Genomic DNA, 16,486 nt, shown 5'->3' on the forward strand with positions numbered 1-16,486 from the left:
GCTATCTCATTGTTGTCACATACATGAAATTGTTTTGGACATACATTTACCTAACCAACAAACGACCTCATCCACATTCATGTTGATCTGTTTGTTCAATCCTCCATTCAAGTTTTTCATGTGACTCTTATCACTTTTGTTATCGCTTAGTGTTGCCATGCATTTCATCCACTTATTTTCTTTCAATTTCCTGTCGGCAAGTCAAGCCAACCTTGGCCCATTCTATACCTTCACCAAGGCTACATTGCACAATTTGGAGAAGGAAGTTTCGACATCCTCTCCAGATTTGTGCATTCTAACCCAGCACTAGCCTCCTAGACTGAACTGTGCATTTCTAGAGGTCAGTGGCTACTTGGCCCAAAAATTTACGAAAATCTGCCCCTGGGTCAAGGGTCCTTCCTAGCTGGGATTACACATTGTGCAATCCCAACAACCAACTACCCAACTAGATTGTGCATTTTTTAGATCCAGTAGCCAGTCCAGCCCTGAATTTAGTCAGTCTCTCAGCAACCCGGAGTGTGCCTTATGCAGTCTTGGCAGTTGGTTTCATGGCCGAAATTACGCAACATTCATGATCATTCCCCCAGGTATGTTGCAATTCAGTTCTCATGTTCATTATGGTTTTCGACTAACAGATTAGTTTCTATGAGTCTTGTCATCTCTCCAGGTATCACATGTGTTTTTCTGCCTCTCAACAGCATACGTACAATGGCTTCCAAGATAGCTGAGACGAAGACACCATTCAGAGCACACTTGGGGATGCAGTCGATCTAGTGTCTAGGAGCTTGACTACTCACGAAGACATCAAGTTTTCCATGGACAGGGACATTAAGCAGCAACATCACGATGAGAAACATCATGAACAACAACTAAAGGCAGCATATTGAATGCACCAAACACAACGAATACAAGAGGAAGGTTGTTGACAACATAGAGGTGGAGCAAAGTTGCAATATCAAGAAGATCCACTGATAATGAAAGAAACTTTGGAGACTCATCATATGAAGTGACAAGGTGAAATCAAAATTGCGTGAAGGCAGAAGGTGGAATAAAGAAGTAGTTGTATGTGTTGATGTAGCAACTCAGGAAGAACATGAAGCTGCACAAACAATCCAATGAGTTGCAGCATGAACAAGAACAACAGTGGGTGCAACATGCAGTCACGGATGAAACCATGCCAATACAAGTTAAGGATCCATCCTAGCATCTGACATAGAGCAAACATGGTGAGCAGTGTTGTTGATTGCATGCAAAGGATCAAACATCAGGCATGTCATTAAGTGCATGCATCTAATCCAACCCATTCAACACACTCACCAATGTAAAGACAAGAAGCAAGTCCAACTGGGGCTAAACATGTACTTCAGCAAGTTGATGCACATGACCACCAATACATACTTGAAGATCAGCACAGACAATATGCGTCAATGTGTTTCTGGTTCAACCATACCTAGGAAGACCATGCAAATGTTAGTAGAGGAGTTGAATGAAGGGGCTGAACCAATGCACTGGTTGCAATAGAGGCAAAAGTTCGCTTCAAAATGATGTCACCATGGAGTGAATGCACATCATCATAGACGAGAAAGCTTGGCATCAGTTCACCACCTTTACCATCACAAGCATGTCAAAGAGTTGGTATCATCACAACAGAACGAGCCTTAGTGATGTCTTGCAAGGCTTGCTCAAGCCTTGTTGTCTCACATGAGTACATGTGCATTGTAATGTTGAGTCATGTCAAGTGTAAGTTGAGTATCAACAGTTGGATGTAACATTCATAGAGTAGGTGAAGAGTCATGAGGGTAGTTGAACTCTCACAAAGGGGAATGTCAAGGGTCACCCCACCCTTTGCTATAAATATTCCCTCATAACTCATTGTATAGGCTTTTGGTCAGCCAAGCTTCTACTAAGACTATCTTGAAGAAGTCTCAGATAGTATCGTAATGCTTCTTGGCTTCTCCACTACACAGAGCTAGTACATCTCTTTGGAGGAGCTGGCGGATGTGACTATAATGTTCCACTGATGGGGACATCAGGTTTTACATGGTGTATTGTATTATTGTGAGTTACACTTCTTTATATAATAATATCTAGCACATTTTAATACATATGTTTTTATTGTAGTTGGACTGTTCTGGTTGCCTTAATGATATATGTTGTTTAACTTACGTACTTTTATATGAACTGAATTGTATGCAATTATATGAATCTTGTTGTCAATGTGTTTCATATGTTGTTAATGTTGTCACCATCCATGTCGATCGCTCTGCCGGACATCAGACAAACCTTTCTAATGAACCTGGTTATATCAACCGTCACACTTGTCTCGGACTGATCTGTGAGTGTTGTTCGTGTTATGTTACCTTGTATGTTGTAACTGCTGCATCTGTGTCGACTTCTCTGCTGAAAGTTGTGCACGCCATTTTTGTTGTGTTTTCCTAGGTGAGTTGGGACAAATCCCTTTCAACCGGGAACTCACCTTCACCTTCCTCTCACTTTGAAGTGTTGGAACCTCTCATACTCATTCCTTGAAAAACTATATGTTACACCCTTGCTACTGACAGAGTTATCTTACTTTCCTCTTTGTGACATCACAGTCAAGGCATTACCTTACGACCCACTGCTGGGACTCCTACACCAGACGATATGAGGTCTAATTGGGACTTCTTTTTGGAGAGATACCCTTGACATGTTGGCGGATCCAACACTGTCAACATTTCTAGTGCTAAGAGGATGGTTTGATGACAAGTAGTGTCCTCTCATCTAGTTTTGAACCTTTGCATATCTTTCATGGAATCTTGCATTCTTCTTCCCCTAAGGTGTTTTTCGAATTGTGAAGATGTCTCCATCACGGGGAAGCTTTTCAATATCTTGTCCAATCACATGTACAATGGTGAAGGCGAAGTGGCCTGGCCTGAGCACTTACATAACTTCCTTTCAATGATTTATGAGGAAGATAAGTTTACTGATGAACAAGCTAGTTTGCTGCTTGCATTCACACTTTGTGAATCCCCATTTCATTTGGTACTTGGCCCACTGGGTAACATTGTGGACTTATGTGAGCACTTTTGTGATCTTATTGAAGACACATTTCATAATTTTTACCTAGACCATCTTGACTGGAAACTATTATAGCAATAGAGGGCTCCTCATGAATCCATTATTGATTTTTGGCAGCGCTTCCGTGACTTACAGTTTCAAGCTCTGAGGAGCTATATGAAGTTCTCTTATCTTTGGGACTAGTTTGAGTATTGTCTTAAGAAATCTGCCCGTCCCAAGAGAAAGCTTGATGTCAAGCCTCGCTCAACCTTCTTCATTGATGGAACTGTGTAATCCCATGTGGGAGCACGCACTGTCTCAATGGATTTTCCACCTCTGTCTCATTCAAAAGTTCCACCATCACCCTGTGATGTTGAAGATTATGCCTACACACCTGTTCAACGTTCACACCCTCCCAACATCACTCCACACAGTTTTTACGAAGATTTGGTTGCGATTCCTTCGATTTCTCATATGATTTTTTTTTTTTGACCTCCATCTTCCCACCCAGCTGTTCCTCTAGATGAGATTGTCTTGTGTTCATTCATTCCAGACTCTTCACTTGTTGTGAATGAGGAAAAACCCACTGATGGAGTTGGTTTTGCACAGCCAACATGCGTTGTCATTCATGAAGAGTATGATTGGGAGCTTGAGCATCAACACTCAACAAAGGATGACTCCCTTCCATCCAAGCCCCCTCCGTTCTTTCCTAACATCGTTGGTGAACTTTCCATCCATGATTTTTCATGTGTTTCTTCATCTATGGATGCACACATTGTTGATATTTCCCAAGACACACCATATTTTATCCTGTCATCCAAAAATGGAGAGGACCAACATTTCATTAAAAATCCACTTGATCTTTCATCTTCTATTATCGGAAACACAAAATGTGAACATCCTTCCTTCTCATCTACCCCTCTGCGTGATTCGTCAAATTATGAGGATGCCGACCAAAATCTTGAATTTTCTGATCTCAACTATCATGGTCTCTTCACCTTATCATCCGATTGCGATGTTCATTCACTCGTTGTTAATATTTCTAAGCCACTAGTTTACGAAGATCCATCTGTCAACGAAGTCAAAAACCCGATAGACCATCGAGGCACTTCAGCCCGAGTTAATGGTTATGTGAGGCCCTTGTTGTCCTACGGTTGGTTTCGCTTCCGATAAGGAAATTCTTCAAACACTCAAGGCTCATCATCACTCATCTGTATGCACTCAAGATCAATCTAACACTCAGATGACACTTCCTCCGCTCGAGCTGCACGATCCCATTGCTCATGCATTGGATGAGTCTTATATTGTAAGAACTCATGTGCAACACAAGTTATCTTTGTTTATTTTGTTTGTTTACATGTCACAGTCAACAGTGTGCTTGTGCTTCAAAGTTACATGTAGTGTCACACAGCACCATGATAAGTCAATCGACTTTCCGTCATGCACATGCACTCACTTATGTCTTGTGGGCACTTTGAAACATGAAGTATGGCTGTCTTGACTGTTATATCTTTCTTGTATGTTGGTCTGCACAACTAGGTTACTCGTAGACGAAGCCTACGCCCACATGAGTCTACTAATGCACCGGTGGCTGCATTGGAAGTGTCACTTCACATGATCAGGCCCTTGAACCATTAGTGTAGGGGTAGGAGTAGTGTTTGCTTCTTTGCTTGTTTGTTTGCTAGCTTGTTTCATTACTTGTTTCACTTTAATTTTCTCTTCTTCTATTGCTTTTCTTTGTTGATTATTAGTTCATTCAATTGTTTCGTTCATAGGCTAGGCTGAATGAAACCATGTTTGACTCATGAAATGAGTTGGGTAAAGTAAAAAAGATTTTGTACAACTATCACTACTTGGTTATCTATCATCTTCCCTCTGTATGATGAACTTGTTACTCTTAGTCCATGATATGTCAAAGGAAAATACATACTCTTCAAAGTGAACCTTGGTGTAAACACAACGCTTGCATGCTAACTAGTGTCACTTTCTATAGTCGATTGTTTTTGGGTTAACCCTTGTCAGCTTAGTCAAGTAGATTAACGCGAGGGGGAATACCTTAACAAGCACATCATAGATACAATAAACTACCTCTCTACTAGAACAACCTCTTCTACTCTCAATAAGTTGGGATTACTCTTTCGCCTTTGAAATGAATAAGTGCTATGTACAGTGAAAAATGAAAGAAAAATGAAAAGTCAAAAAATTCAAATGAAAAATGAATAACGCGAAAGAAGAGAAAGGCTTCTTTCATGGGTAGGTGAGGCAGGTAACTCCGTCGTGGTACTGACCATGCTCCCTGGCAGTGGAGCCATGCTTGTGTCCCTATGTGACTCTACTGGGGTATTGTCCAGGCCTGCTAGCAGTGGAGCAACACTAGAGATGAATATTAGACTCTAATGACTATACTACTTGTGCACTTATATACTGCTCAACTACAATCAAAACAACTGTGTTTCCTTGGCTTGAAATGTGTGTCAACCGACCAGGAGTCTGGTAGATGCTACATCTTATAATCAAGCTAGTGTTTAGCCAAGATGAGATGAGAGCTGAATAATACTTCCAGAGGTTTTACACTTGCCTTTCATGAACAAGTTCCATTCAGAGAGCTAGAGTTCTACCAGTGTGTCGCCAAGTGTTGTAGTGGTTACAAACAACCTCCAAAATTTTTCCTTAACCTGTTTTGGAGCCTCCCTACCAACCTTCATAGGCTGCTCAGCTGGACTTGGTCTAGCTATAGGTTGAGCTGCTTCCTAGTGAAATTTGCACATTTTTGGAGGGAAACCAGCCTTACCTCCAGGAATTTTACAATTCACTCGGACAACCTATTAGGCTCCAGGATTGCACAATCCTACCAGGGAACCCTCCCAGTAGGATTTGCACAACTTTTTCAATCAACGGACTATTGAGCCCACGATTTGCAGAATCCGGGTAGTAGTGAGCTGCTTTACCTAGAAATTACACAATCCCCTCGGGCAGTCAGCCCAACTTACAGTCACAAATGTGCATTTTTCTCTAGTAGTCGAGTGGTTCCTTGCATGTGCAATTGAGTTGACCGGTTCCCTCCGGGATTGAGAAAAACACACTTGCATGCAAAGGCTTCTTCTCCCGAGGCAGAATGAAAAGGCATCCCTTGTTTTGGGGATCTATGTTTAGTAGTTGGAGGTTACATGCAAGGAACAATTCAGAAACCTCCCTCCAAGTGTGGCTTCCTGTATATTTCTGGCATGCACGTCACAACCTCGATGTTATCAGAACTCATCTATCAGACACTACAAAGCTCATTCACTACAACAAAACCAGCGATTTGCGCCAGATTTAGCGCCAGATTTTAGTGCATTTTTTTTGTAATTGTGATAAGCAACCTGGCGCTAAATCTGGCTCTATTGTACAATTTTTAAAGCGTCCTTTTTTGCACCTGATTTTGCATCCCTTTTCACACTAGATTTTGCATCATTTTTTACACCAAACTATGCATCATTTTTTGCGTCAAATTTTGAACCAAGATTTGCATCTTATTTTATGACAGGTTTTGCTTCTAGTTTTGTGTCATTTTTTGCATCTATTTTTCATTCTCTTTTGCTTCCTATTTTGTGTCATCATTTGCATCCATTTTTGCACCATCATTTGCATCAAGTTTACACTGTATTTTGAATCCAATTTAACGTCTTTTTATGCATCCATTTTGTGTCAGTTTTTGCATCTAGTCGTATGCCAGGTTTTGTATCTAGTCTTACACTAGTTTTTGCTTCTATTTTTGCACCAACTTTGGTGCTTATCTTTGCACCATGTGTTGAATTTGATTTAGCACCAAATTTTGCATCCATTTTTGTGCCCATTTTTGCATCTTTTTTTGGACCATTTTTTACATCCACATTTACGTTTGATTTGTCTCCATTTTTCCCATCTCATTTTGCACCATATTTTGTGTCATTTGTTTCATCCAATTTTGCATCATTTTTAACACCATCTCTTGCATCTAATGTTACATCATTTTGAGCATCGAAATTTGCATTTATATTTGCATCTTATGTTGAGTCATGTGTTGTGTCCACCTTTGCATCTTATTTTGTGTCTAATGGTACATTCAATTTAGAGCCATTTTTTACGTCTACTTTTGTATTTGTTTTTGCACCAAGTTTTGCATCCAATTTTAAGCTATTTTATGCCCCTTTTTGCACCATTTTTTTGTGTCTACTTGTGTCCAATGTTGCACCATTATTTACACCGACTTTTTCATCCAATTTTGCATTTTTTTGGTGTCTAGTTTTACATCCTTTTCACCATCCAAATTTGCATCTTTTTTGGCCTCATTTTGTGTCCACATTTGCATCTTTTTTGGCCTCATTTTGTGTCCACATTTGCATATAATTTTGTGTCTAAGTTCGAGCCTAAATTTGCATGTGATTAGGAATCATTTTTTACATCCAATATGGCATCCTTGGTTTCACCTTTTTTCAGCCCCATTTTGCATCTTGTTTTATGTCTTTTCTTACATCTTTTTTTTTTCCTTTTTTGCACCCAAGTTTGCATCCCAAATTTACACCATTATTTGCATCATCATTTGGCATATTAATTTGTAACGTTTTTTGTTTCTTTTTAACGCTCAACTTTGCATCTTATTTTACATCTAGTTGTTGTCTTTTTTTGCATCTAATTTGGTGCCCATTTATGTGTCCTTGTTTTTGCCCAATTTGATATCCTTTTGTATGCCATGTTTTGTTCCCTTCTTTGTGTCAACTATTGCACAATTTTTCACTTCTAATTTAAAACACTTTGTATGTCAATTGTTTTCATTTTGTATTAATTCCTAGTTTAACATCCAATTTTACTTTCAATTTTGCATCCATGGTTACATCCGCATTTGACTTCTTATATAGAGTATATTTTTCTTTACATATATGACCCCCTTTATAGATTCATAGTGAAATATATGATAGTTTCTAAATATCATTAAAGCAGATATCACAATTCAAAATCATTTGTAAAGAAATTTAAGAGAAATTGACAACATCCATCCAAAAAAATAACAATGTGTCATTAACAGTTTTCAAAACATGTATAAAATAGCAACATAATACTAATAAAATTAGTATTATTTTTAATCAAAACAACTAAAATTCAAATATGATTAACAAATCAAAATATTTCATGAATATCGTTACGATAAATTAACAACATACATAAATCAAACTCATCGTATGATTACAAAATCAAAATGTCTCATTGATATAGGGTAAATTCACAACACCCATCTAAACATAACAATGTCATTCTACACAATAATTTCTTCATAAAAAACAATGCATGTGCATGCCTAGCTACCACCACCAAGATCATCCTCATGATCATCTTGACCATCCTCATTACTCTGATCCACATCATCACCAACACCGCAACTATCATCATCATCTCCTCCTTCACCACCATCATCCTCATCCTCATCCTCATCATCTCCTGATATATGTTGAACATAATTTGGATCATCGTCTTGGCAATCATTACCTATAGCATTCTGACAAAAAAAATCAATATTACATGTTAGTATTAATTACATAACACAACGCATGTTTTTGTTATACAATGTTAACCATAAAATGAGGTAAGATATAATATCTAATAGTACTAAAAAATAAAATGAAAATATGGTTTAAAAGTATATTGGAAATCCAACTAAGATTACATACCATAGAGTCCATCCAAACAACAAATTCAACCCATCTCTTTTGTTGCAGCACCTCCTTTTCCAAATGATTTGGAGGTCTTCAGGGTAAAAATATATATCCCATGGTTTATATTTGGCCTTAAAAAACAGTAGAAAAAAAAAAATGAGAACACAGGAGCAAGATGAAAAAGGAATTGGATGTCTAAACATTTTGAAGTCTCAAAAAGCATTCATCAACATAGAGAAGACTACAACACTACTCTTCACTTCCAAGTTTTCAACTAATGGATTTAACTGACCAGCAATGTTTTTTGCATGAACCATGCTCAAATGCTCAAGATGAGGTAATGAATGGATGTTATGCGCCTATCTGTGAATTGCAACCACAGGCATACATGTAAGTGCAAATTTGTAAATCTCATACCCAGATTTACCCATCATCAAGCACACAACTTTTGCGGGATCCATTTGACATATCTTATGTTTAAGAAGGAATAACATCCTTGAAGAGACTCATGGCTTTTCTTAGGGAAGGATCTTTGCATCCAGAATCTAGATTAACTCTGAACATTTCAATCAAACTAAGGTAAATGAAAGGCAACAATCCATCGGTCAAACCTCACAGGTTAAAAGCACCCGCTGAGTTTCACACAAATGAGAAAGCCTAAGGGAAAAGATTTGAGACATGCATGCTACATGATTTCATGTAGGATAAGTACCTAAGCTTAAGGCAAAAGATTTGAGACATGCAAATGTATGAAGTACAAGATTCAGATAAAGAGAAAGAAGCTCCTTCATGCCATATTCTCACTGACAGTGAATCTCAGATTAGGTACTTATCAAGCATGAAATCATGTTGCATGCCAAGCATGAAATCATGAAGCACACACCATGATAAGATTATCTGACTCCAACTACTGCATCAAGATGAAAAATTCAGCACTCTAGACAGTCACATATGAATAAAAAAACATTCAAAAGATATGAATGCATATTAGCCACTATAGAGGACCAAAACATAAACTTACGCCATAGACAGTGTGGCTGAACCTTTCCCTGCTTTTGCTTCAACAACTTCAGTTCCTCCATCCTGTGTGCGCTTTGTCAAGGCTTTAATGTCCTCCTCAGACAATACAGAGTTTGGCTTTGGTGTTGCCTAAAAAAAATTATCAAAACAAAAAAGTGTATATTCCCTTTTTAACTGTATTGAAGGGTAGGTAATTATGATATCATTTTATCTTTGATAAATTAATCTTCTAATATCCAAGAGTAAAGAACAAACTCAAGATGAGGATCCAACAAAGTCATATACATGTGAAAAAAGTGGAAGAATTGTAACACCCGCATGTCCACCTACAACAGGAACATCAACTTCTGCAGACAGCATAGGATGACATCAACAACAAACATAAAACTGAGAATTGTATCTAATGTTAAAAAAAGCATGATGTTGGTAAGATCCTGCAGCATATCATGTATTGGGTCTAGCCCAGATGGTTGTGTGCAAAGACTGTTATCCTTCCCACCCGGGTTCAATTCCCTCAAGTGACATCTTGAGCTGACTATATTTCTGATGGCCTTGAGCCCTATGATACCATCCTTGAAATGAGGAGAAGTGCCTGGCATGTTTGCCCAGGATGCATATTTCATGATTAAATTATAAAAAATAAAAATATTTTACAGAATACTAAATATTTGAGAGTAGCTAAGCATAACAAGCCAGAATTTTAAATACCTTCAACAGGAACTCCTGCTTTTGAAGCATATAATGTCTTTGCGCGGACAACATCAAGAGTAGTAACACCAAAGAGTTTCTTTTTATTATAGGTCCCTGCCTTCTTAAAAACCTCAGCAGCTATTAGTACAGTAGAATTTACAGTATTGCTGATCATATTTACAATTGCCTGCCATGGATATCAAGTCCTCAGCAATGCCATTAAAACCAATTCTAGATGATTTGTTGAATCCAAATATACCATTCCTGATAGAAGGAAAACACTATCCAGTACACTCTCCCCCCTCTCCATATCTCTATCTATATAATATGTAACAATATACTATACATACTGTACACACACACCAGTACATGAACAAAACAAATAATTGTGAAACATACTTCTTTATCTATTAACTTGCCACACTAATGGTAGTACATACTGATTGTATGTACTATATAATGTTATAGAGGATACCTCGTGATCAAGTGGATTTGTGCACGGTTAAATAGAAGACCAAGGATATTTTTTATATTGATATTCATATGCCAATTTTCTCAAAAGTCCAAAAGCTAAGTTACTAACTACAAGAGGAGAAACAAGAATAACATGGCTTTAACAGTGGCTGCAAACTTGCATTGGACTACACAGCTAATTACTCTTAAGTTCATTTCAATTAGTATTTCCTTCTTATGGGCAAAAGTTAGCTGCAATTTGTCTAAATAAAGAGTCAATAATGAGTCAATCACCTATTCGTTTGACTCAAAGAAGTCTTCAAGCTTCGTTAACCTCTCCAGTAGAATTGATTATATACAAGAACAGTATGTAAATCTACATCAACAACTTGCTTAAAGATTCTTGCAAATATGTATTTGTATATATTGCCATCTCTATAGATCTCAAACATACAAAGCCTTCGACAAAGCAACTTACAATGAACGTCATGCTTATTCCTATGAAATAGTCAATAAGAAAATCGCATGAAAACAAAAATTTCAAAGAAGATCATAAATCATGACAACTTACCTCTGGGCAGTATTTTGCAATTGCAGAGCAAAGAGATTTAACAATCCCTGCATTGATGTTGAAGAGATCATCACGGGTCATGCCAGGTTTTCGAGGCACACCAGCAGGAATGATCACAACATCTGCATTCTCCAATGCCCTGCCAAGTTGTTCCTCTCCCATATATCTTGCAACCTGCACCCAGGTCACACTGCTATGAATTACTGACAAGGTCGTGACACAAGCATGATAAAATCAATATAGCAGTACCAAATTAAATGATAAATATGTAGACCAAAAAATAAGAAAAGAAATTATTATCGCAAAGTTCCAAAAGAAGTAAAACTTGTTATCCTTGTTCCATGACCCAAGCAATGGTATGTCCTCCTCATAGTGAAGAAGAATAGGATTATTTGTATTCTATAGTAAAATCCACCTTTTGGCTTTTACCGAGGAGATAGAGCACCAAAAGCAATGATTATGCTCGTAGGAGATTGAAGACCTATACCAACCCACGTTTCAATCAGGGTATAATCTTGTCCAATCCAGGTATACGACATTTCAATCAGGGTATAGTCTTATCCAATCCAGGTATAAAAGTGATGTTGTGATAAATAATTAGCATTTCACAAGCCACTTTAGAGAGTTTATTCAAACTTAGTTTAATTTACGCTGCGAAGACTATTTTGATTTAATCTACTCATGGATAAAGAGGCAAATCTAAATGACCCCAAAAAGGTTGGATATAGAGGCAAATCCAATATGCAGAGGGTCATCAATTCAATCCTCACAAAATAACAAATTGACAATGCAATGAGACTATTCTAACTTCTAAGTAGTCATTAGGCCAAGTATGACTTAGATCCATCAAATCAAAAAGTCCTATTAAGCAGAGGCATATGATCCAGCCGTGGATTCTGCTAAAAATATAGATGCACTTTTCATCAAAAAAATATGAACTACCTCGTCCATTGGGCTGTGGTTTAGTGGCAAGTTGTACGGTGCTTGTCATGAGGATGACCCAGGTTCAAAACCCAGGAGGCATATTCCCATGATAATGCGGCTGCCCATGTCATTCCAAAATATGAAGTCGGGTTAACGTGATAAACACCAGTTCAATGATAATGCAGAGGTGTTGTTAATGATGACCCCTGTGCTATTGAGGTTTGCACAAATGAGCCCATCTGCAAGTCATGCGTGACTTTGATGAATAGATGCAATTAAGGTGTTTCACCCACGCCAGTCAAAAGGCCTTGACCAAACAAAAACAATAATAGTGAGCCCAACCTCAATTTCAACCTTCTCCTATCAATAGCAAATACTACTACTGCTAATAATAATAATAAGCACAGCCCAAATTTCAATCTAGCCATAAATGTCAGGCAGATTATTGTCAAGTAGTTAAATCATAGCACTTTCAGTGCCCTCTTAGAAGTATGTTGCGGCATTATCTCACCATCGGAGTTAACTACCATATTGAGATTCAACAGACAAGATCAGGTGCAAATCCTGCATGAAATTGGTGGAATAGAGATTCTATGTTTGTATCATCTACAATAAGGGCAAAACCCACTATGTTAACAGAAAGACATTTGCCAACAAGAAAACAATCAAAAATAATAATAATGTAGCCCTCAATATCTGCCTCTTTTGAAATGGCCCAAAGAATGTCAGGTATAGTCAAATCCATTATTCACGGTGTACAATACAATCGTTTTAGAATGACAATGCGATGGGCGTTGCTTATTTGGATTGTGGGCCAAATGTCACCTAGATCCATAAAATTAAAAACCCTAATCGAGTAGGTGCACATGATGCAGCCATGGATTTCCACGAAATAAATATCTAGGTGCTTTTTTTCATCAATCAAAATATGCACAAACACATTTACAAACTGACCATGAAAGTGAATTGAGTTGACCATTAACGTGAATTCGGTTGTGTTTAAGAAATTAAATCATTGCGCTTTCAGGGCTCAAACCCACGTTCAAAAGCCCCGGAAGGCATATTTCCTGCAAAAATGTGGCCAAAAGAATAAATTCCACATTCGAAGAATCCCAGAGACCTTGACAGGTTATAGCAGTGGAGTCTAAGCCTGGTATAAGGCCTGGTTCCTTTAAAAAAATAGGCGCTTACCAAAATAAATAAATTATCTGACCATGGACAATATCAGAAACGTAAAATCAAAGAACTAATAACAGGTAAAACACTAACGAAAAGTAGATCCTACCAAGTGGGTCGTCGTACGATCGATCCCAATGGAGATCCCTTGAAACTAAGATCAAAACATCTCTATCGTTCACAGAGAGAACAGATCCAGCATACAGAGAACGAAAAAAACGCGGTAGGAAATATATATATCCCATGGTTTATATTTGGCCTTAAAAAACAGTAGAAAAAAAAAAAATTGAGAACACAGGAGCAAGATGAAAAAGGAATTGCATGTCTAAACATTTTGAAGTCTCAAAAAGCATTCATCAACATAGAGAAGACTACAACACTACTCTTCACTTCCATGTTTTCAACTAATGGATTTAACTGACCAGCAATGTTTTTTGCATGAACCATGCTCAAATGCTCAAGATGAGGTAATGAATGGATGCTATGCGCCTATCTGTGAATTGCAACCACAGGCATACATGTAAGTGCAAATTTGTAAATCTCATACCCAGATTTACCCATCATCAAGCACACAACTTTTGCAGGATCCATTTGACATATCTTATGTTTAAGAAGGAATAACATCCTTGAAGAGACTCATGGCTTTTCTTAGGGAAGGATCTTTGCATGCAGAATCTAGATTAACTCTGAACATTTCAATCAAACTAAGGTAAATGAAAGGCAACAATCCATCGGTCAAACCTCACAGGTTAAAAGCACCCGCTGAGTTTCACACAAATGAGAAAGCCTAAGGGAAAAGATTTGAGACATGCATGCTACATGATTTCATGTAGGATAAGTACCTAAGCTTAAGGCAAAAGATTTGAGACATGCAAATGTATGAAGTACAAGATTCAGATAAAGAGAAAGAAGCTCCTTCATGCCATATTCTCACTGACAGTGAATCTCAGATTAGGTACTTATCAAGCATGAAATCATGTTGCATGCCAAGCATGAAATCATGAAGCACACACCATGATAAGATTATCTGACTCCAACTACTGCATCAAGATGAAAAATTCAGCACTCTAGACAGTCACATAAGAATAAAAAAACATTCAAAAGATATGAATGCATATTAGCCACTATAGAGGACCAAAACATAAACTTACGCCATAGACAGTGTGGCTGAACCTTTCCCTGCTTTTGCTTCAACAACTTCAGTTCCTCCATCCTGTGTGCGCTTTGTCAAGGCTTTAATGTCCTCCTCAGACAATACAGAGTTTGGCTTTGGTGTTGCCTAAAAAAAATTATCAAAACAAAAAAGTGTTAGTTCCCTTTTTAACTGTATTGAAGGGTAGGTAATTATGATCTCATTTTATCTTTGATAAATTAATCTTCTAATATCCAAGAGTAAAGAACAAACTCAAGATGAGGATCCAACAAAGTCATATACATGTGAAAAAAGTGGAAGAATTGTAACACCCGCATGTCCACCTACAACAGGAACATCAACTTCTGCAGACATCATAGGATGACATCAACAACAAACATAAAACTGAGAATTGTATCTAATGTTAATAAAAGCATGATGTTGGTAAGATCCTGCAGCATATCATGTATTGGGTCTAGCCCAGATGGTTGTGTGCAAAGACTGTTATCCTTCCCACCCGGGTTAAATTCCCTCAAGTGACATCTTGAGCTGACTATATTTCTGATGGCCTTGAGCCCTATGATACCATCCTTGAAATGAGGAGAAGTGCCTGGCATGTTTGCCCAGGATGCATATTTCATGATTAAATTATAAAAAGTAAAAATATTTTACAGAATACTAAATATTTGAGAGTAGCTAAGCATAACAAGCCAGAATTTTAAATACCTTCAACAGGAACTCCTGCTTTTGAAGCATAGAACGTCTTTGCGCGGACAACATCAAGAGTAGTAACACCAAAGAGTTTCTTTTCATTATAGGTCCCTGCCTTCTTAAAAACCTCAGCAGCTATTGGTACAGTAGAATTTACAGGATTGCTGATCATATTTACAATTGCCTGCCATGGATATCAAGTCCTCAGCAATGCCATAAAAACCAATTCTAGATGATTTCTTGAATCCAAATATACCATTCCTGATAGAAGGAAAACATTATCCAGTACACTCTCCCCACTCTCCATATCTCTATCTATATAATATGTAACAATATACTATACATACTGTACACACACACCAGTACATGAACAAAACAAATAATTGTGAAACATACTTCTTTATCTATTAACTTGCCACACTAATGGTAGTACATACTGATTGTATGTAATATATAATGTTATAGAGGATACCTCGTGATCAAGTGGATTTGTGCACAGTTAAATAGAAGACCAAGGATATTTTTTATATTGATATTCATATGCCAATTTTCTCAAAAGTCCAAAAGCTAAGTTACTAACTACAAGAGGAGAAACAATAATAACAAGGCTTTAGCAGTGGCTGCAAACTTGCATTGGACTACACAGCTAATTACTCTTAAGTTCATTTCAATTAGTATTTCCTTCTTATGGGCAAAAGTTAGCTGCAATTTGTCTAAATAAAGAGTCAATAATGAGTCAATCACCTATTCGTTTGACTCAAAGAAGTCTTCAAGCTTCGTTAACCTCTCCAGTAGAATTGATTATATACAAGAACAGTATGTAAATCTAGATCAACAACTTGCTTAAAGATTCTTGCAAATATGTATTTGTATGTATTGCCATCTCTATAGATCTCAAACATACAAAGCCTTCGACAAAGCAACTTACAATGAACGTCATGCTTATTCCTATGAAATAGTCAATAAGAAAATCGCATGAAAACAAAAACTTCAAAGAAGATCATAAATCATGACAACTTACCTCTGGGCAGTATTTTGCAATTGCAGAGCAAAGAGATTTAACAATCCCTGCATTGATGTTGAAGAGATCATCACGGGTCATGC

The 16,486-nt window shown here is 37.6% G+C and overlaps 2 protein-coding genes across 2 annotated transcripts; both read right to left on the minus strand.

Moving 5' to 3' along the window:
- Window positions 1–8,154: 8,154 nt before the first annotated feature.
- LOC149226285 (uncharacterized) lies at window positions 8,155–14,818 on the minus strand. Its single transcript, XM_089377460.1, has 3 exons — window positions 14,691–14,818; window positions 11,440–11,613; window positions 8,155–8,548 (listed from the first exon to the last, which is right to left on the minus strand). Exons 2-3 carry the CDS (start codon window positions 11,599–11,601, stop codon window positions 8,351–8,353), a joined length of 360 nt encoding a protein of 119 aa, XP_089233586.1. The 5' UTR covers window positions 11,602–11,613; window positions 14,691–14,818; the 3' UTR covers window positions 8,155–8,350.
- On the minus strand, window positions 14,687–16,484 carry LOC149226286 (malate dehydrogenase, mitochondrial-like). Its single transcript, XM_089380164.1, has 4 exons — window positions 16,404–16,484; window positions 15,398–15,566; window positions 14,975–15,036; window positions 14,687–14,818 (listed from the first exon to the last, which is right to left on the minus strand). The coding sequence occupies exons 1-4, from the start codon at window positions 16,482–16,484 to the stop codon at window positions 14,687–14,689; spliced, it is 444 nt and encodes a 147-aa protein (XP_089236290.1).
- Window positions 16,485–16,486: the final 2 nt, after the last annotated feature.

Source organism: Pinus tabuliformis, chromosome J (assembly GCF_031772625.1).
Source record: "Pinus tabuliformis cultivar Carrire ecotype Pingquan chromosome J, CPIR1, whole genome shotgun sequence".
NCBI classification, from domain to species: Eukaryota; Viridiplantae; Streptophyta; class Pinopsida; order Pinales; family Pinaceae; genus Pinus; species Pinus tabuliformis.